We start from the raw sequence: 22,441 nt of genomic DNA, 5'->3' as shown, positions 1-22,441 counted from the left end.
AGATATAATCTCTTGATCCGAGACGCGAGAATTCAGATTCTTCTGTAAGTTTACACTGCTTGGTGACGAGCGATTTACGTGCTCTCCAATACAAGTAGTCGAGCTTTTTCCTGTGTTTTCCAATCGTTTCTACCACGGTTACTCCAACATTCCACTCTTAAGTACCATTACAGTTTACAAAGTTCAAATCCAAGCAAATTTGAAGTATTTATTCTGCTGTTGCTGTTATTACCGACCTCAGAGTATACAAAATATCGGTGAAGAATTTCAAGGAATTGAATTGTTCAAACGAATATCATAGGTAATGAAATGGATTTATTACTAATCCACGCTAAAAGAGATATTTTTGAATTTCTGTCGTTTCATGTGTTTCGTCATGAATGCTGAGAGGGTAATTTCCTTGAAACCGAACATGCACAATATGACGTGTTATGCAAACAACTTGTGCACTCTTGTAATTCACGGTAAGCAAGTCAGTAGGTATGTATAAACTCGTTCGCGTGTTAAAGTTGACGAGGAAGGGCAGGGGACATTACAGTTGTATCGCCGTCGCCTTATCGACACAGAATATATACTAACTACATTAGCATGAGTAGGAGGAAGTGGAGGTGGAAGTAGAGGTGGAGGCGAGCAACAGTGAACATAAATTATTATACGGTGCTCTTCAACAGCAAAGACTCAGTTGACAACACGCAAATACTTCATCCCATACTATCTGCACCTTTATACCTAGAGATATGCATATCAACCGACCCATATATATTACCTATTATATAATACTCATTGGGTATTTACGCTCGTGTTATATGATATATAGCATTGCAGGTGTCTTCTTTTGTAAATAGTCACTGTGAAAAATAAAAACTGTATAACTACAGCAGATACGCACGTTTTTGTTTTCATTTTGTAGGTGATTGAGAAGGTCATGATCAGCAGCCATTATTTTAAGTACCTAAAGCTGAGTGGAGGTCTTGAAATTGACGTTTTGTATGTTTTAGAAAAAGTCAACCAATATCTTTTCGATATCATTTTCAGAAAACGAGTTAAATTAGTATGATAATGCTCAACTTGATCGATGACCTCAGCAAGTTTCTTTTAACATGTTTTTCAAAAATCAGACTCCAGTTTAGAGCAAATAGTAATTTTACTGTCATCATTTTTTTGATACGAGATAAATGCAGGTTCACAAAAACCATCGATTAGCTTAAGAACAAATCTAATGCCTGTTTCAGTTTAGCATTTTTCAATTCATTGTTTTTTTCTATGCTCAAATTTTCAAAAGGAGAACCCTGAATTTCACGCTTAATTTTTTCGATCATGTTGTTTTTAAATTTGCAACCAAAAGACCGTAGTACGTGAAACTATTAGGTATTGCATTCTGCAGACAAGCAAAAAAAAAAAAAAAGGTCGTCACTCGCCAAGGTAGGGAAAATGAAACGGCGCCAACTTCACGAAGTGTAGGTGTAGGTATACGGATACTATAGAAGACACGATAATAAATTTCCCTGCTGTCATCATACGGTGTGAGCATAACAAAGCAACTCCCTCTTCTTCTTCTGACATTATACCTTTTTTCTCTTCTTCATTATTTCTTTTTCCTTTCTGACGCCCTCCTCCGATCCACCCACTTTTCCTGAACCTTACAACAACGTCAGTCTATATATATATATATATATAATATTGCAATAGCGAGAGTTACAAAGATTACGAAGGCGGCCATCGTTATTGATGCGGGTGTAATAATCCTATTATTTTTATAATTGTGCGTCATCAGGCATCACATACGCCGTCCATTAAGGCATCTGTTCTCTCCCTCCTTGTCTTCCACCACCTCCGCAAGTCATTTTGTTAGACACACAGAGAATCTTTATATTGAATTCAATATTTTTATCATCGTTGTACCCCTATTACCATTATCATTCTCCTCTCTCGGGTTTGCAGCCTGTTCTGCTCGTCATGCCGGATCGTCGAAATCATTTACATTTACTGAAGGTCTTACAGTGAAGTCATTTGAATTCATTTGATGAAATCACGAAGTGTCATTTAAATTTTTCACTTCAAGTTATGAAATGATTTGAAGTTTTTCCAAGCTTTCGAAATGTCTTTACGTGCACATACCGGCAGATTGGGATCTGAAATACTTGATTTCAACAGTTCTCGATATAAGGTCGGTGAGATATAACAAAGTCCAGTACGAAGCTCGAAAATTGTGAAAAAAGGAACGATTCTTTGAAGGATACAAATCGTGATATTTGTCAGTCCCTTCCTGTATTTTTGATTTCGAAGTTAGTAACAACGATTCGTTACTTCTTAAAATATAAATTCATCAACAGAAAACCCTTTGTGCCCAGTTACCGTTACGACTATTTCTGCAATAATATTAACCCTCATGTTTCCAGTTTTCAGACACTCCCCAAGTATCCCATAATATTGTAATTGTAATCTCCGAAATGGAAGAATCTGTATTCGTCGTAATATGTATCAAAGTACGTAAATACTGCAGAAAATACGTAAGTTATATCCCTATAAAAGATCCATAATCCATAACATAGCGTCTCCATTTCTCAGTGCATTCGTTGAATCTGCCGCGCCGTTCTGGCGGTGGTAAGCTCACGGGGAAGGGGGAATCGTTATAAGCTTACACACTGCGTAAAGCTTCGACACACATGCCCATTATCAACCCGAAAGAAAGACCGAACGGATATGCATTTACCCTCGTTTTTTCAAATGGTCTGAAATCGTGATATAAGGATGTCTGATGTTTCTATTTATCTTTTTTCATCCTGCTCACTGTGTGTATGCAGATTATGTGCGTATGATATGAATCACGCATGCAATTACGAGGGTCGTTATATTAGAACGCATCGTCTGTCACACTGATCAATCATCGCTGCTGTCTTCTTGCATGTTTGTTATTTGTATGAAAATGTATGGGATTTCATCGAACGATGATAATTGTAATCATTTAATCGTAATGGCACGTGTGAGCCTTGACCGGTGTATCGTAGTGTTTGAACTGTTTGCTCATTTTTCCCGTACAATTTTCTCTTCGTTTATCGTAGAATTTATTTTTATCGTAAAAAGTGCACGCGGTGACTTCGTTATTATGGTAGTCATTCTGTTTGTTTCATCATTGAGTATGTTTGTTACTCTTTTTTTCCAATGTCGATGTAGCTTTTTACATCGTAATCGTTCTATCATTTTTATGGTCATTGTTCAATATCGTTCTGGTTCAATTTTTCATCTTATTATATAGTTTCTCCTTTCCTCGTTTACTTCAATTTGTTCTTCTAACAGGAACTCATAGTAGTTATACACACATGGAAAAATTGTCGACAGTGGAAAATTAGTGGAAGTGAAGATGACAGTGAAGAATTATCAGTTTAAGATATTTATGGGAAAAATCACCTGATCGAGTTATAATCAGAAGAATTTGATCAAAAATTTGGACTCAAAAAGCTAAGCGTGCTAACAATTGCACAAAAGGTATTAATTTGATAACAAAAGAAAAAGAACTTTATATAAATCCAGATTACAAAATGTCATAATATTCTGCGAGTAAACAAAAGGAGAACAAGGAAAAGAATTGAACATTATTCGGATTCGGAGAAGCGACGCAAAAACGAAATGGAATGAGGGATCAATTAGCGCGTTCCACATTCTGACCCGACCTACAATGCATAATAAATCGCAATTTGTAAATTATTCACGTGTGGTAATTTTAACGTTACACCTACGTCCAACCCTATTTGATGATTTCTGTGTCCATTCAGCTGTACCATGAAAAGAGCGTACGAATGTGATATACGAGTACAATAAACATCGCGAAGTGAATTGACTGGATGCTCTGTTCTCGTATGACGGGGTGAAGGAGAAGGAGGAGAACAACGGATCGCATTGCAAGTTGTAAGTGCGTTGCACAGTCGGCACAGATGTGCAGCACAACTCGGTGTTTGTGCACATTGTGTACAGACACACGTATTATATCCGCTGTTAGAGAATCCCGGACTATGACGAATGAGTCACGAACACTCGGCGGCGGTCCCCGACTCTGAGACTCTCTTCATGCCGAAGCAACTCACCGACCGCAGGAGGCTGAGACAACCAGATGCAGTTGGACGAACCCTGATCAACATTCAGTAGATGCACCATTTGTTGTCACTGTACCAATTGTAGCCAGATATAAAAAAATTCTGGGTTCATCGATTTGATTTGCAACCTCTTTTATTAATCAAGTCACAACTGAAATTCGACATTGGGCAAGTTTTGTAGAGAAGCTTTTAAATACTTGGTATACTTTACTATTGGATAATCAATGTTTACTTATACGTTTACGTTATTTACAATCATGGCCATAACCTCAAATTACACGTTAGGAATATGGCTACAATTAGATCAAACAATGGCCACAACTGGTACTAAGGTGACCAGAACCTGTATATACTTCCTACGCAATCACTTGTTAACAGTTTTGCTGATCGCTAAATTCGGTGGGTTGTACAAAAATCAAGCTATGAACAATAAAAGACAATGCGAATGGTTTTATCTTGTCATTGCTATTCTTTATCGCGCATTCGTTGTTTTGTGTAGTTTTCTTGTCGGGTCAGATAATAGAAGATCGGTCAGCTACCTCTCATTATATGTAAACCCATTAGCTTAAAACGCACGTGTTCTAATGAAATTCGTCCAAACCGATGGATATTGCTGCTTTAAATGGGATTGAGAACAGTTCGGATTAAAAATATAGCGGTAAAGTTTCTTCACAAGGGAAGAAATATTCGTATCAAGGTTACGTTCAGAAGCACTTGTTGAATTTCCGTTGCAGTTGTTTCACCCTTTTTAACCATCGAAACAACCCCTAAATAAGACTAGATTTTCGTTTCACGTGACACACAGCTCTGGAATATTATCCTATTATATAAATTAATGTATTCCTATTCCAATATTTAATAGTGCGCAGTTCAGATATAATAGCGCGTTAGTTTTACTTCGTGGAAGTCGTTAAATAATCGTAAGTGTTACTTGAATTTTCAACGGACCTGGACCAGGTTCTCCTTTGCTTTTATTTTCAGTTATTGGATTCCGCTTCACCAATTTTCTTTGACAAGAATCACATAGACGGGTATTTTTTCCGGTACATTTATCGCCCGTTCGTTGACGCCATGCATCGCTAATTTATTCGTACATTCTAGGCGCAACGAACGCGATTTTCTATCCTGAATGTATTGAAGCACCAAACACGCACCATTTGTAAAGATACGATTGTTATACTACAGCACTGTTCGACGCGCAGTTCACCGAAATACTTTACTATGAAGTTGTACCAAGACTGGATGTAATTAGTCGATGTACTGAGTTGCGGGTAAGAAAATCAAAAGGAAGGGAAAAATACTTTGAGCATTTTTCAGCAAGGTTGCAAATCCAACAGTACACAATTCTTTTAAAACCCAGCTTAAATGTTCGCGGAAGTGACGTCGACGCAGGTAGCAAGTGCAAATGACCACCGATTTGCGTTGTCATCAGGTATTCTCAGAATTTTATTGTAACGCAGTGCCGTTGAACCATGTTCAAAAAATTATTCGAAGGTATATAAATTTGTCAGGATTGTCGTTACAGGTGAAGAGACATTCCACCAATGTTTAATGCCAACACGTGCGTATGACCCCGTCTCGCCAAAGTTGGAACTTCAATCCCACTGTTCATCGATCCAGAAAAACGGTTTGCAATTGACAGGATAATTTTATGCGGTGAGCTACAAAATGTCAAATCGTAACTTTTAATCGTTTACGGCATCTCGAACTTTGGATGGATATCTTGTGTCGTAAAATTGACAAGTCTCATCGAAAAAAACTTGTATTCTATACGAAACTATAGTTTGTACCTCTGTAAGAACGCAAAATTAAAAAATTTGTACGTACTACCATGTCGCAATTTGGTGGAATTCGGGTGATTGATGAGTTGAAGTCTCTCCTCGCTCTTTTGCCAAGAACTAAAACATATTTCAATGTCATCGATCGATCTGACTTAGAAATAGCCGTCTGATTAACCACAGGAAGCGTTTGGCAAACGTCTCACGGAACAAGTAAAGCTGTCAATACTGTTTCAGACTTTATTTCAGACGCGTGTCAAATTTTATGAATACGTTTTTTGGATACATTTTTCATTATGCAAGATGTCTGTTGGATTCTTTAGCTGATAGGATACATTCCATGATGGTTGGAAGACGTCTTTTGAATTCCAGATTTCGACAGTACTTCATCTTGCTTTCAAGATCTTTATAGGACGTATTTCGAATACCTTTGTTAATTCAGAAATACTCAACACGCTCACCACATTTTATACGTTTTCTGAATGCATATCGCATTCGGAATGTCCATGAGACGCATTTAGTCTGTACGACAAATTTCGTAATGACTTAATATCGCATTTCGGATGCATTCAAGGAGTTACGTGTCCAGCGATAATTTCGGATTCCTTTTGCTCGATCAAACCCTCAAGGTTTATTCAATTTTTTTAAGGATGTGTAATGAAAACCCTGTCTTATTATTCCTGAACCGATTATTCTGCCTCCGCGGACTCGAAGACTTTCGAATCTTTATTGAATTTGTATTCAAGTCGTCGTTTCTTAGATCTCTTACGTTGTTGTAATGCATTTTGTGTTTGAATTTGCGACCGAGGAATATTCTGTGACGTCTCTCGCAGAAGCACTTTAAAGTCCAGTTCCATTTTGTGAATTCATCGATACAACTGACGTCTCTCAACTTCAATACTATTGACGTATTCGGAAAGAAGGCCATTAAGCGCATTAGATGCTTATTTGTGTATTTATTACGTAACTTATCCACATTTCGTCTCCAATGTAGATTTAGGATCCATTTCACTTGTAATGCGTATTGCAGACTCATTTTTTGTCTGCAGATTTAACGTCTCAATTTCGTCTTTTACGCATACCTTGTGTGCACAAAAAGCTACAACAATGTATGTTTCGTAGGTCACTCGCTTATTGGGTACTTTTGATAGTCAATACGTCTAACCCTTATTATCGAAAAGGTAAGATTCAGTGTATAAAAAGTTTCGGAGTTGTTTTTCACGAGGAACGAAATGTTCTGTAGATGAAAACGTCTTCGAGTCTGATTTTGAAAAAAATGCGTATAATACCCAGGGTGTTCTAAAACCCTTTCTTCTAAAAACTACTTGCAGGTAATACGCCTTTCAGTCATATTTTGAACCGGAAATTTGTTTTGAAAGACATTTTGTGAATGGCCTATTGATCTTCTAGAACGTCAATTTTTCGAAACCTGCTATATCGTTCCAAGAAGTAACTGATAATGTGCAGCGTTAATTGAATTACCTCGTCACAGCGTTATTACCATTGGCTGTTAATCATCGTCGGCGGACGTGATAAAATGATTGAAATGAAAAAAGAATAAACAAGGCAGTATACCTGATGAGAAATTGACATTTTTCGAAGAACTGTTTTTAAACACTAATTAGAAGAGCCGTCGATTATTGGTGCCTTACGGTAAACCGATCAAAAATTATACTGGTATATAATATATAGTATAATATCCGTATTACATATCTCAACTTATCAGTCATGTGGCGATAACGATTTTTTGTTGCCTTCCTTTTCCCGAACCAGCAATGATTTCTGTTGCTGCAGATTTGGGCAAACAAGTGTACAGAGTCGCTCTGGTATTCATACATACGTAATAATGTATATCCCTGCGCGGTTACACATTCTGAACATCGGTAATACGTTCTTTCCATAAGCATGTATGAATGCACACATGTACACACGTGAACATGCGGTATATATGATCAGCGATTAGAGGTGATCGGGTTAAAGCACTGTGATGAAATCACAACGGGAATCCCTCCTCGATGATGAGAAGAAGTAGTAGAAGAAGTGGAGGGACCGTAAAAGTAATTTTGGATCCCACTAAAACGTCTATAGACGATGCTACGAGGTCGTTCGGACCGCCAGCCAGCCAACCGTCACAAGCAGACCCGGCTTTGCCAACCAGATGTCAGCCGACCGAGAAGAGAGTGTGTGAAAGATAGAGAGAGAAAGGGACACGAGTCAGACTTCCAGGGTTCCATAATAAAAGACAATGGCCTCGTGTTTGCCATCATTGGTGTAAGCGAGATTTTCGTATGGAATCGTTATCACGTTGACGCGAGACTTTGTTGCAGACCAATGGTGGAGCGTTCGAATTTTAAACATTACAGTAACGATAAAATCCGTCGTGTGGGTCTGTCGCTGAGAAGGCTGAACGAGGCATGCAAACACGACGCTACTCCCACCATGTCCGACGCCTCAATCAATGCTTGGAATTTACTTATGACTTATTTATAGCGAAGGGGAGGGGAGATGAGACAGGATGGCGAGGAATGAGCTTGAGGTACTCCGTCGTCTGATTCAGCAACGGAGCCTCTCCTCGCTGCTTGCGCATTTAACGGAGCTACTAGTGTGAAATTTGCGTCGAGTACTCGGAATATTACTCGCTGTTGGTGGAGGCGGCGGGAAAGGTGCGGGCTTCGAGGAGCGAGAAGGCGGAGGAGTCACTGCTTCGTCCGGCTCGCGCGGTTTAAAGCGTGCTAAACAACGGTGTATCACTACCGATAGCGACGTAGTCGAAAGAGAGATAGATAGAAAGATAGAGGAGGGGGAGAGGGAGAGAGAGAAGAAAATACGTAGAGTGGGAGGCAAGAGGCAAGCAATGAGCCAAGCCAGCAGCCCACACGCGCATTTCTTACACACACACATACACACGCACCTACAACGGCTTACACACTCCGGGAAAGAGAAAGAGAGGGAGATAAAGAGAGCCGTTTCGTCCGCCAACGGGGCAGAGTGAAAAGGGAGTATTAGTTCACCTGTCGTCATGGCAACGCCGCCTCGCCGCCGCTCACTTGTTACTCCATCGGCATAGCTCGGTCCTGGCTCATCTCGCAGCCTCCGTAAGAATACGAATCGCAATAATTCATTGCACACACACACGTACACACACACGCGCGCGCGTGCACAACGCTTTTTTTTTTCTTTTCGTTACTCTCTCTTTTCCTTCGTTTTTCTATCTTCTCCTGCAACGTGTTCTCCTTATTCTTCTTGTACCGTGTATTAATATTATCCTTTCACGGACGTCCGTGAAGAAAAGCTATAGTCGTGTCGTCACTGAACTCGATATTCCGATGTTTTCTTTTTTCACGCTCATTTCTGTTTTGTTTAAACTTATGTTACACTCTCTAGCTTTCTTCCACTTCGATTCTTCTCACCTTTCGTTAAAAACTGTTGTAGAAAACTTATGAATATTATAACTTGTTAATATTACGATCACAGAAAAACATGTATTCGCTATAATATGACAAATGTTTAAACACTGGTGTTATCATCATTATTATTATTATTATTCTTGTTGTTGTTGTTTTTGTATAAATTATACGTTTGAAACACTTTCGCATTCACGCGTTATTCACTATTGATTTATAGATACAACATCAATTTACAAAAACTTATTATTATATCAATCAAACTACTTGTACAACTCGTTGTTTTCCTTCACATAACAATAACTTATTTCATGGTAAAGTTGAGGGATGATAATAACGATCGATGCACCACATCATTAATCACAACATCAAGGTTTGGGGTGACGAGTTTCTGCTCGCCTATCTCGTCGAAGATACATAATAATTTTAACATCATCAGTAGGAAGGAGAGACAAGAAACAGTGGTGCACTTGACGCTGATTTGTTCTTGTTCCTTCCCTTCCTGTTTCCCACCCCTCTTCCACGTCTCTATTTCCGATAAATATCAAAGGAGCAAAAAGAGCGTCACGTTCCTTTATAGTGGATTTCCTTAAATTCGAAAGAGCCGAGCATACCGCGCGCGCGGCCGTCGTCGTACTCGACTACTGTGAAACGACGACGTTGTTCGGCTTGGAGGAGTTGACGGAGCCGACCCGCCGCCGCTCACACAAAACACTCACACACTTCTCCGCCTTCTCCTCCTTCCCCTCGCCACCAACTCTTCCACCTCTTCTCCTCTCCTCTCTTCTTCTCTTCCTCTTTCTCGTCGCCACCGGACTGACTCTTCAGACTCGGTTGGCACGCAGAGTAGAGGAGAGAATAGGTAGGTGCGCTGCGATTTGAGGACAGAAGAGCATGGTCAGATGAGTGTCCCTCCCTCCCTCCCTCCCTCACGCCCCTTCGACGAGTCACTCGCAGGAGTAACCGGCGGACTAAACGACCGACCAACTTCTCTTGTTATCCACTTGCCAACGTCGTCCGTCGTCAATCTGTTTGCTATGCAAATCCCGGACGAGTCCGAAGTAAAGCCTGCTGCTGCTGCTGCCTGCTGCTGATGCTGCTGTTCGTGGTGACGTCGAGACCGCAGCAACACCGCCAGAGGTGCGACACAACGACGATTCACGATATTATCTCCTCCCCACGGACGACAACGCAACAACGCATAAGAGGCATGCTGCTACCATGCTGCTCCTGCTGCTGATGGCGATGGTGGCGTCGTGAAACACCGCTGTGCGTATTAGTCATTGCCCACCGCACAACGAGGCGATACAACCCCAGCTGCCTGCATGCACACGAATTTTGTTGCGCATGTGGCACTGTAGTTCTCTTCCTCTACACCCCCACCAGATCAGCAAACCACACGCACACTGGTGTACGCAATACGGTGTGAATTCTTCCTCGTCTTCTTGTGTACGATATTGCCAATCGCGGATGGATAGATAGATGGATGGATATTAGATAGGTAATAGACGTAAGTACGTGTGTCCGTGTGTGTGTGTGTGTGTACATAGATAGTGTTAGTGAGAATAGTAATAGTAATATTATATAGGTATAGGTATAGAGTAATGCCTACCGACTGATTGACGTCATTTGCGCCCGCCTAATTGCACACCACTTATTCAAACGCCGCCACCGAGGCACACATAGGCACACACGTATTACAAAACACACACGCGCGCATGAAAATTCTGTTCTGTTCAACTTTTGCCTGTACGTGTTTGACAGTATTATTATTGTGATCTTTCTTCTTTTTTTTTTGTTTACTTGCGACGTATTAAATTATTCTTCACAAACTTCATTTTAAAAATTTTTTTATTTCTTGTTATCAAAATTGATTACTCAACTACGTTGACAACGAGAACATGTGAACAACAACACAACTTCTTACACAACATCGTCGAAAGACATCTGTCATCACTTGTGATTAAAACACACAACCATTTGGCCGAGTGTTGAATTTGTATACGAATTTAGAACAAACAAAAACAGTGTAATTCGTTTGAATAAAGTATTAAACTAACAATAAGAAGAAACCGGATAAAATCAAACGTAAAATTATATCTCGTTTCTACCTGTGTTACAGCATCTTGTTTGATGTTTTATTATCGTTATTATTATTGAGTTATGGTGTTTAAAAAACGAGAGAAAAGGGTGTTTAGTTCACTTGTTATTAGCGAATGCCAGCCCGTCGCAAGACCGTGGCGCAGAGGTTAAGTTCCTACGGTTACTCTCCGTCACGATCATACGTGTCACTGGTTACTGGTCGCTCAGAAGCGAGGTGCGGGCGGTGCGGCGCGGTGCGGTGGCGGGGCAGTCGGAGGGTCTCTCTTCTCTCTCTGTTTGTACTTTCGGGAAGTTCGGAACTCCCGACTCTGACGTCACTCGGACGGCAGGCAGCACATCACGGTTCCCCGATTCACGCACTGTTTACGTTCGTACGCCGGTCGGTGCCTCGGGTTAGAAGGGGGGCGGGAGGATACGAACTAAGCCAGCAACGGGAGGGGGAAAGGCCGCCGTTCCCTCAACCTGACGCCTCTCTCTCTCCCCCTCTCTCTCGCACCCTCTCCTGATTGTGTTGATCTGAAAAAGATGAATCGCGTTCACCCTCGAAGATAGAATTAACGAGATGCACAGACGTTCGTCGGCGATTTTTGCACGCGCGGTAAAGCCTCGGTGTAATCAAACATGAATTTCACAAGTTATAGATGTATTTCACTGGCGAAACGGGAATTAGAAACTACGACGCCTCCAGGAGTTCCTACGGGCCGCTGCTGTTGCCGATTGTGTAGTCTCTACGTAGTGTGCGTGGTTGGTGGTGGGGCGACGGAGTAAACGAGACGCCTGCAGACGGCGGCTGATGGGAACGTGGAAAGCGGCAGAGGGGGGACCGGGTTAAAGGCGCTGCACCGTGTGCCACCGTGTGCTTTTCCGTACGTCATACATGGAGGAAATACTCGGCGCGTAACGTGTCAGGTCGTCGCAGTTAAATCGTCTCCCTATTATGGGTTTGTCACAGGTTCATAACACGCAGTCGATCCTCTCGTGCTCGCTCGACGTCGCCACGCGGTTCTCCCTCTCCTACTCCTCGCCTTGTGTATTATTATTCTTCCCCTACTGGCTGTAGGTATTACGCAACTGATCATCGGCTCGCTGGCTACGGATTCGACCTCGCAGCCCCCGTCCCTCCACGGGTATCCTGACGCAGCGGCGACGACGACGACGTTCTCTTGGCGCTTAGACTCTCCTCGGTTCCTCCACCCCTCCAGCTCCGGCGGCTTAGCGGGGTCTGCGAGGCTACTACGACACGGCCGCTGGTGATCTCTGACTCGAGTATGCGCCGTCTGGGTTGGCTGGCGACAGTCTGTTTCGTTCCGAGAACCACGAGGCGATTCCGTGTATCGAGCTACGCCCGTTGGTGGATGCCGAAGCGCGCGGGCGGGGGCCGAGATAACAGAGAACTCCGGCCGCTGTGTAGGCTCGACTCACTGACTCGCCGTACCGAACACTACCAGCTTGCCCTGCGGCTCTGATGCCGCCTCGTAACCACCGCGTTGACTCCGCAGGGGCGTAAAATGTACGGGCGCAAATGCGCCCGGGCCCCTTTCGCACTTCGGCCCGTCTTGTGATCGAGAGATTCTCTTGCCGCTGGCTGGGATTAGGATGTAATAACTGTCTAGGTAATATCCGATTTTGATTATTTGCTTTCTATATTCATGATATGTGTAAGTAAAAGACAAAGAAAAATAAAATAACAAATCGGACCCATTGTCTTAATTTCTTTTTCCCGATCTTTTTTCTCTTTGAACGAAACTTGAAGAGGTGAAAAGAACAACCTTTTCACAATATCAGTGACGTCTTTATCGTATTTATGTTTTATTCATTCGCAGTAGGAATTTTGCAACGGAAGACAACAGTCAGGTAACTTACGGTGAGAATATTCGACAAATATTTATGCCTACTTATTCTTATTTTGCATCTTCTTTCTTCTTTGTTGTGGGAAAGCTTGCGACAAACTCTCATCAACGTGTATAATAGAACTAAATGTAGGTGTAAGCTATAATATAGGCGTCATCGGTTTACTTTACCGAAAAAAAAACTGTATTCCAAAGATATAAGATCGGAAACGTGGTCCTCGCACCAATTTTAGACTTCCGTTTGAATTTCTAGTTCACAATTTTAAGCCTCAAGGACACGTGGGTTGGAGGAATTAAACGTGAGTCGGTATTGAGTGTTAGTGCATATTTAAAATTGGAACAAAGCGGTAATCCAACCGAGGAATGTTCGTTGAAATTTCTTTCTTTTTCTACTTTTTCGTTTTTACAGTCCAGTATGTGGGAGGTTCTCCAATTGAATATATATATATCCCTCTGACCTAGAGATTTACCATTCAACTTCAGTTTTACCCAAAGTTTCTTCAATTTTATTGTTGAAATAAACTGCTGTTGAACATGTTTCATTGTTATTATACACTCGACTGTACACCTTACCAGCTTACAGCAATAACAAAAATTTCAATTAACATTCTGTTTTTTACCCAACATCGGTAACTTCAAGCATATCAAAACACAGATACACGCATAGGTATAATCAACGTTAACGACGTCGAACGATACGTATACTGATCAGGGAAAACAGATGAAATATATAGTGTGCAAAGGCATTGTTATCACTCGCCATCTTAATTGCATAACAACGAAGAAGCAAGAAGACTGAAGAAGAATTCTACAAAACATGGAAGGTAAAAAATAAAAAACAAAAGAATGAAAATAAATTGGAACAAAAACCCGTAGTTCGTTGTGAAGTTTAGTTCGTTCCTGCGAGACGGTCAAACTCCCTGTAGTAAGCGGGCAAGTGAGCGAGCGTGCGAAGCCTGCGTACAACCTAACCTAGCGCAGCGATGCCCGAACACAGAGAGCCGAATCGACGGATGTGTGTACGCAACACAGGCAGAGCGCGCGTGCGCTGGGAGTGCAGCTTCAGCGTGCTGCGCGGGGTTCCCGACGAGTTTGTCGAAGAGCGTGGAGCACGGTGGCATGGAGCGACAAGGGGGGCTCGTCGCGTGCGGTGGGGGGTTTCGTGGAATGTCCCGTCGGGTCGGGCGAACAACACCGCTCTCGGCTACCCAGGAACTCCCACTAGCCTTGCCCGAAGTCCTGCTGCCGCCTGAGGCTCCTCGGGTCTCCTCGTGCTGGCCGGCGATCAACAGCCGAGTGCCATACCGAGGCCTTTTCCCGTCCCAGTCTGTCCCGCGAGCGAGATCTCCGTGCGGCTTCTCGGCCGCTTTGGCACCAGTCAGTCGCCACGCGTGCACCGCGCCAACGGCCAACGGCGCGCCGTGCGCGTGAGCGTGTGCGTGCAGGCATGCCTCGATTCTATTCACGGGCGTGTGGCTACATGCCTCCCGCATCCACACAGCCAAGCTCGAATTTTACCGAACGCCGCTGAGGCGCGCCGTCGCGTCTGCAGCACGCCACGCACGCAGTAGGCTACGAATATACCTCCCTCCCTTTCCCTCGCAGCCGGTATATCATGGTGCGGGGTACCTGTTGGGCTCCGATATTATTACTCGTGAGAATCGCTATTCGAAACTACACTCCGCCTCCTCATCATCGTCGCCTATTGCTTCGCGATCCCAGCTCTCCGGATGCCACATGGGTCTCTTTGATCACCACGAAACTGACTTTACTATGTATTTCAATTGATGGATTTCCTTTTGTTTTCATTTTACTCGGTAGGTAACATGACGGGCTTCATCTGTTTGTCATCGAACTGTTGCCGAAACATTGAACGATCTTGTTCACGTTTCGATAGTTTTACTATAGAGTAGTTACCAATTATTGCTCGTTGCAAAGATGGGACGTTAAGTTTCGATAGCAGCGTAAAAGAGAATAAAGAAAGTAATTAACTGTTTCTTCTTAGATATACGTGCAAATATTATTTCGATAAGCGAACAAATCTCGTGGTTTGTTAGTCATATACATGTGAAAGCGACTACAGATAGGTTCGTGGATTCGTGACGCTATGGAGTCAAAATGTATCACACAAAGAAAAGTTATCACGCTGACCTCGGCCCTCGTTAATTGCGTTATACATACTTAATTTCGCACCACCGCTACGCGGGGATTATTATGATTATAGTTCACGCATGGAAGTCGCGCACTTATAATAGTACCGTTTGGATCTCGCCATGCTGCACAGAAGAAAATCAAGAAAATTGTTGGGTATCGCGTTGAAAATTACGGAGGAAACGACTTAAACATTCTTTACCTTGATTTACAAGGGAATATTTTAATTCCGATTCCACCGTATGTCTCGCTCGATCGATTGATTCAAGATTAGTACGGACGAGCTGGGTTCGTTGCCATGGATTCCTCTCGACGCAGGCTTCTCCGTGAGTCGCGCAGAAAAAAAAGATTTTGTTTTCAGGTTGAAAGCGGTAAAACTGAAATAACTTCGCTGTTGTCCACCCTGGAAAAACGACTCACAGCAATTTTTCCTTCAATATGACGAACACTCAACATCAATCATCATCTGTTATCTGTATGATGTCACCCTGTGTTATCTGTATCATTTAGGCACGATTATCTCAGATAGAACAGCCCCACATTTGACTTTACATTGGTCATAATGCCGCAGTTAAGTTTGTATACTTTATTACCCTCGTCTGAACGAATCAACTGCGACTTTTATGTTTACTTTATTCAGTATTATGTGTCGATTATAACGATAAGATGAAAGATTCTCTGCTCAACAATAAAGTATGCTATAGTAAAGAGTCCTTACCTTATCATTTCATCTTCACGTGGACGATAAAACCAGGCTATCTAAGATTCTTGGTAAAGTTACTAAAATAATCATCTCATTTCAGATGAGATACAAAGTAAAAAATGATTATCTAGACATTCAAATTTGTGAAAATCATTTTTACGGCGTTCCGAAGAAGCTTCGAGCAAGCCTCATTGATAATACAGTCGAAACAGCTTTTTCATCTTTGAACTTCGCACTGCCAAAAAATAAATGTGCGATACGTGCGATGAATCGTTGCTATATATAATAATTCGACCGTTCACCGTTTTATCAATCTTGCCAACGCCGATCCCGTTTATCTCGGATTCGTAGGCGTCGCGGCGCCACAGATAGAGATAACGTGCAATATACTCACTAATCTCAACTCTGCAGCAAGCGTATTAAATACGCACAAACATGCCCCATGCCCGCACGTCATGTACACATGTATCTTGCAATGTATTATGTTACTTCCAACGTAGGTATTGTGTTATATGATTACTGCATTATAAGGTACCGACGATCTGTTTCGCATAACATGACAAGTGGAAATTTCAGGACTCTGTGTTTTGAAATTTTTTAAAGATGGCTGCTCGGGGTGACGATCAATTTAATTCACAAAAAATGTTTTCTCCGCAGTGATTGTTATTTGAATTATCATTTGTTTTTTGCAAACAATCGTTATGCTTAAATTTCGACATCTGGATGGTTGAAATTTACCTCCATTCGGAAGAGCCTAAAAATTTCGTAAGAAATTTCCCTATAAAGAAACAGAGAAAAAAACAGGCACGCAATGCAGTTTAAATTCCCACAGAAATAAAGATATTTTTCGATGAACTGCAGTGTTATGTGTATAATAAGTAAAATTGAGAAAGTCCGAATGTATAGATATCAATAGCAAAGGAATTTTTACTTCGATATTTGCAAAAGTTGATTTTGTCTTGATCTGAATTTTTTTCTCCCCGAAACATTCTTTAGTCTTTCATTTGGAACCGTCTTTTTGTCGTCTTTTTATTACCATTGCTGAATAATGGGAATTTGTGATTTCAAATCCCCGATTACCATCGGAAAGAGCGCCAATTTCGCTGTACAAAAAAATTTGGGACTTGGAACTTCACATGGATCAGGTGCAGCATAAGAGATGAAGGTACACCAAATCGCAGCAAACGTTTATTTCTTCGCGGAACGTATTTGGATAGCTTTGAGTCGCAGCGCGTGCTGCACACGGCGAAATATAGTAGAATAAAAAAGCAGCTAGAACATCGTGTGCATACAGCACGTAAATACCCGCACACAAAGGTAAAATAACCTTTTGATCCCGAGTATCGTTACAGATATACAAGCATCGCAAACTAAAGGCCTAGGTTCGAGATAATAATTCAAGGACCATTGCGTAGCGTCTTCATCTTCTCGGTACACACACGTTCGAATATAATAGTACAAATACCTACCCATCTACGCAATGTGTGGTTATTACCAATGGCCGACGAAGCGGCGTCAATCCCACGCACATTGCAGAGCAGAGAAGCAACAAGCCGCATGCCGTTCTTCTGCACAATAATCATTACAGGGATGTTCGATTTTTCGAAAAGAATTGATTTGAGAAATCGTTGGAATTCACAATTATTAATGATTTTCAAAATTTTATGTAAATATAAATAAATGAATCCTGTACCATGTTTTATTTTCTTTCTTCGAGATAAATAGAATGAATGAAGAAGTTTTCGTTATAAAACAATTATGTTGTACATCAATGTTTTTTTTTTGTAGCAAATATGACAGAATTTTGACCAAAATATTAGATTATTTGCCAGGCCTTGGAAATTTATTATAAATAGAATCTGTTTTGGTTATATTTTAATAATTTTATATTGAAATACGGATTCTTTGTAATTGTACACAAGTACCACAATCAATATGTGTCAAAATCTTTACAATACTGTATTATAATTCGCAAAAATTTCAGCATCAGCATCAAAACTGATTGTCGATAATATGGGTAGATAAACATAATCGGAACCGCAGAACCGAAAATTGGCTAACCTTGTTAAAACGGACTCGCGAAGAATTGACAGTAAAGATCGGTTTTTTTATACCCTTCAGATCGATCTTTGCAACATTAAATCGGCATAGCCCATCCATATGCTGAATAGTGAATATTTATAGGCGTCGACAAAAGAAACTAAAAACTTACAGGGTATAATGCATCAAGAAGCGAAGAAAGAAGACAGTACGGCGCGCGAATAAACTGCGGCTAATTTTAACATTAAAGTAAATTTAAATGAATAACTCAAATTAAAATAGATTTACAGTTCTTTTTCCATGTAACATATTTATCGATATTTTTTATTTCGATATTTAAGCAGCAATATATTGATAATATCGATATTAAACAACGCGATACGTATCGATATTAAAGAGCGCAATACATATCAATATGAAATATATATCAGCAAATATCATGCAACTAGTACGAAGCACGAGTACGGAAGATTGGGAGATTCTCCGGTGCATCCGTCTCGCTCAAACCGACCGCCTCTCTCTGTTTATTTCTGTTTCCACGACCGTCGGAGGATCCCTCCCCCCCTCCTTCGCAACCGCTCGACGGATTCCCGGCGTCCTCGGGTCGCTGAGCAGAGCGTCAGGAGTGGGGGGTGAAGCTGCCGAGGGATTTCCTAGAAGCGGATGCGCGGCAGCCGGGAGGACCGAGGGACCGTATCTACGGGCTACGGAGGCCGGGGACCCGACGGTGACGCGTTTCACGCACACAAACGCGCAACGGTGCGGATCGTATCGGGTTTGGGTGGCTGCCTCGGTGTGCGTCGGAGACACACGACGAAACGATTCTGTGCGCACTCTCCGTCTCCGTCTCGCAATCAAACGGGGATCTATCCCTCCGCCCGCCGTTCCTTCGTCTCTCTCGCTCTCTCGGCTGTACCGCGTGCGTCACCCACCAGCATTGGCGTCAGCGGCGGGGTTCCGTCTGCCGCCGCAAGCTGTACAGCTAGTGTTTTATGCCTATTTTCTTTTTTCTTTTTTTTTTTTTTATTTTATTCTCTAGTTTTCATGGGTGGTGTGGCACGCCTTACCTGGAGACGATACCGAAATTCACGAAAAAAAAGAAACCTGAACGCTCTTACATCGGGACAAGTTGATGTTAGATTATCGTGAATTTTGGTCGAAGAAGCTTATCCCCAATAACAATACACGTGGCATTTTGCAAGTTGTATAACTTCAACGTAAGTGTTACCAATTTTTTTGTTTTTTTTTTTTCAAAATTCTTCGCCGTGATCTTGCGGTACTCGTTACATATACCTATTTGGGATTTCTGCTTTTTTTTTCATCGCATCGTTGTTTGAATTTGTTTTTCCGTCTAATAATGTCGAGAACTTGTTTTGAAATTCATCTTATGGCATGCATGTATTGAATACGTGCTTTTGAACCGACTGAATTACAAAAGCAAACGTATTTCACGGGTGATGAACCTACTTAAAAACGTTTACGCGAGATTTACGTAACTTACAGATATAACACACCTGCACAGGCAAGATTCGATGTACCGCATCTCATCGTCAGACGCCTTTACCTAGAAATGATGCGGACGATCGGGAAGAAGGAAAGCTAAGACGGATGCAGGTCTCGCATTACTCCTGCTTCGCGCCGCTTTGATAATGCAATGTCGAAGTACCCCTCGACTTCCGCTGTTCTTTGTTTTGTATCTTCCGACTCGAGGAACTCGGCTGCTTGTCTGGTATCCTCAGCGCTACCTTTTCTTTCCATACATCATCGATACCCATTTCTCTACCATCTTCACGAATTTATTGACATCGTAAAGTTAGATTTATAGGTTTTGTTAGGTGGCGTGTGTGCTTCGTGTAGGTTTTTCCGATTTCTGATTTTCATTCGGTTGAATGTGTTGGAATCCTCAAATTCAGAAAACCCCATCTGGTGGCAACAAATTCGTAACCCTAACTGCCTCGTATTTCATTTTAACAGTGATTTTTTACCGCCTATTTCACTTTCAGCTGCCTTGATGTTACAAAATGAGAGTCTGATACCTTGCATGATCTGTTCCGTGCGTGGATATTTACGAAATTAATCTAAAACGATCAGCTGATACCCACTTTTGCCGCTATATTGTCCTATATACACCCATATTAAGAATCTGAACATATTTCTTTCGTTTCGTTTGGTAAATCTCGTATTTTATCTCATTTCGATTATTATGTTTACCGTAATGTTACGTATCTTTTTTTTTCGTTTAATATTTTTCTGCGAGAGACTACATTTCGCACTTTTTCTCCTCTTGTCCTCACTTTTTGCACCATATACTAATCCAGGAAATTTCACTGGTTTGAAAACTTTTTTGAAAAGGCAGAATACAAATTTTATGTGTGGAAACGTATTATACACATTTTTATAGACCAAGCTGCTAATTTATCGTATCTCTCTTATGATTTCTTTTCCCCGGTACTATCTGTATTCGTATATACTGTACAGCACACGGAATTAGAACGAATAAATCTAATTGCAAGTATCTATATGCAATGTATACTTCAAACATGATATGGAGTTATGTAAATTGAACTTATAGCTGTGTACGGGTAATCGGAAAAAGGTTGGCTATAACCGGTTTACAATCAGTAATCGAAACCATATTGTTATTATGTTAATAGGCATTAGAAAAGATGAGCATATCACCGCAAAGAAATTATTACTATGTACTTACACCTAGTTCAAGTACGGAATCCCTAGCTTTTGGTTTTTTACAGATAGATGTTAGTGAAACTATTCGGTGTTACATTTTGCTGTACGGCGTGTAATTTTAATTTTCCGGCAAGATAAACGTTTCCGGTGGTATAAAAATTAAACAAAAATTTCCTCTAATCGTAAAATAAATAAAGTAGAATAGTAAGAACACAATGCTGCGATGGCTGCGTTTAATTTCACAAACTACAAACATAAAAAGGAAAACCCAAAGAGAAAAAACTGATGGACCGTTTAAATTCTGGGTGCAAAAATGAAACAGAATACACTTTTTCGGACATATGCTGCAGGTAAGGGACGCTGGATTTCTTTAGAAGTCGAGGCCGACTTCCTGAGCCAATGATTTTTAATTATGGACCGGATTCTATGCTGCTTTTCACCGTGTAGCCATATATTGTGGAACATAATTTGGTGTACTATACCTGAACCTGAAGCTTAACTAATCGTAAGTCAATCGAGCAGCTGCTCGAAAACAGCACCGCAGGTTTCTTTCTCTCTCGAATTTAGGTACTAGAAGGTTCTGTTCTGCACATTCTGGTCCTTGTTTTTTTTGCAACATTAATTGAAATAGCGAAATTTTCAATATTCACTTAATGACGATATGGTTTTACTTGAAATTTGTATTTCTGTCCGCATTCATTTTCAGATTGAAGCCTGCTTGCCGTGTAACGATCCACTTAGGATCCTTAATGTGGCCGTGATTAGGGCAATATGGCGTCGAGATGGGCAATCAGCTGATCGTTTTCCGTCAATTCAACGAATATCGAGCCATACAAAATATCCGGCAAAGCAGTTGGATTTTCATTTTATAAAATTAAGCTAATGTAGGGTAAAATATGGCGTAGAAATCTACTTTTATAATTAAATACGAGCCAGTTCATCTTGTATATTTACTGCGACAAGATGGCGTATTTTGAGTTTAAGTATTCCAAATTCCAGTAATACTACTTCGTTGCGTAAACACCTACTCAAGTGAAGATTATTGAGCGAAAAAGGAGATCAAATCGCGTTATTAAGCCGTGATCATCTGCTGAGCGTGTTTTTACCTTTTATCGATGTCGAATCGTCATGGCGCCATTTACGGTATCCTGTTTCTGACTCCTCGGTCTCCTCCATCTGCTCTCTTTCCTGCTTTTAGCCAGAACCTTATTGACGTCATCGTCTGTTCAGAACCGATCCACCTTTAACCAAAATTATTGATTACGAATCTAAATTCTAACGTTATTACTGTGTGAGCGGAGTACTCATATAACCTCGAAAAACTTTGTCATTAATTTGAATTGCAGGTATTTCTTTGATTGAGAAAGTTCGAATGAATTACGTAGAAATTAGAAGTGATTTCTCTCCGAATCGATATCGTTAAAAGCAATTTTCCAAAATAACGTATTAATAAAATAAATTTATCGTTCCGACGGTTTTTTACATTTTCTTCCCTCCCTCTCCATGGCTACGATTATATCGATAGGACATTTCTGCTGATAATATCGATGTTCTGATTCAAAATGTTTTTTTTTATTATAACACAGTTGTAGCACTATAGTCGACTCGTTAGAATTTTTATATGTATAAAAGTATT

General features: G+C 41.1%; 1 protein-coding gene across 3 annotated transcripts in view; it reads right to left on the bottom strand.

The window, feature by feature from the left end:
- Positions 1 to 22,039, bottom strand: part of LOC124183914 — a 35,743-nt gene extending 13,704 nt beyond the window's left edge. Inside the window, exon 1 of one of the 3 annotated variants that reach the window (XM_046573086.1) lies at positions 21,912 to 22,039. In XM_046573086.1, coding sequence (XP_046429042.1) covers positions 21,912 to 21,981 — 70 coding nt within the window. In that variant the 5' untranslated portion in view covers positions 21,982 to 22,039. Of the gene's footprint in view, positions 1 to 8,880; positions 10,121 to 21,911 lie in introns of those variants that run through there. The other 2 variants (XM_046573087.1, XM_046573089.1) reach the window with 2 other exon arrangements.
- Between the last annotated feature and the right edge of the window lie 402 nt (positions 22,040 to 22,441).

This window comes from Neodiprion fabricii, chromosome 5 (assembly GCF_021155785.1).
Source record: "Neodiprion fabricii isolate iyNeoFabr1 chromosome 5, iyNeoFabr1.1, whole genome shotgun sequence".
NCBI classification, from domain to species: domain Eukaryota; kingdom Metazoa; phylum Arthropoda; class Insecta; order Hymenoptera; family Diprionidae; genus Neodiprion; species Neodiprion fabricii.
This window is presented reverse-complemented; position numbering and strand designations above follow the sequence as displayed.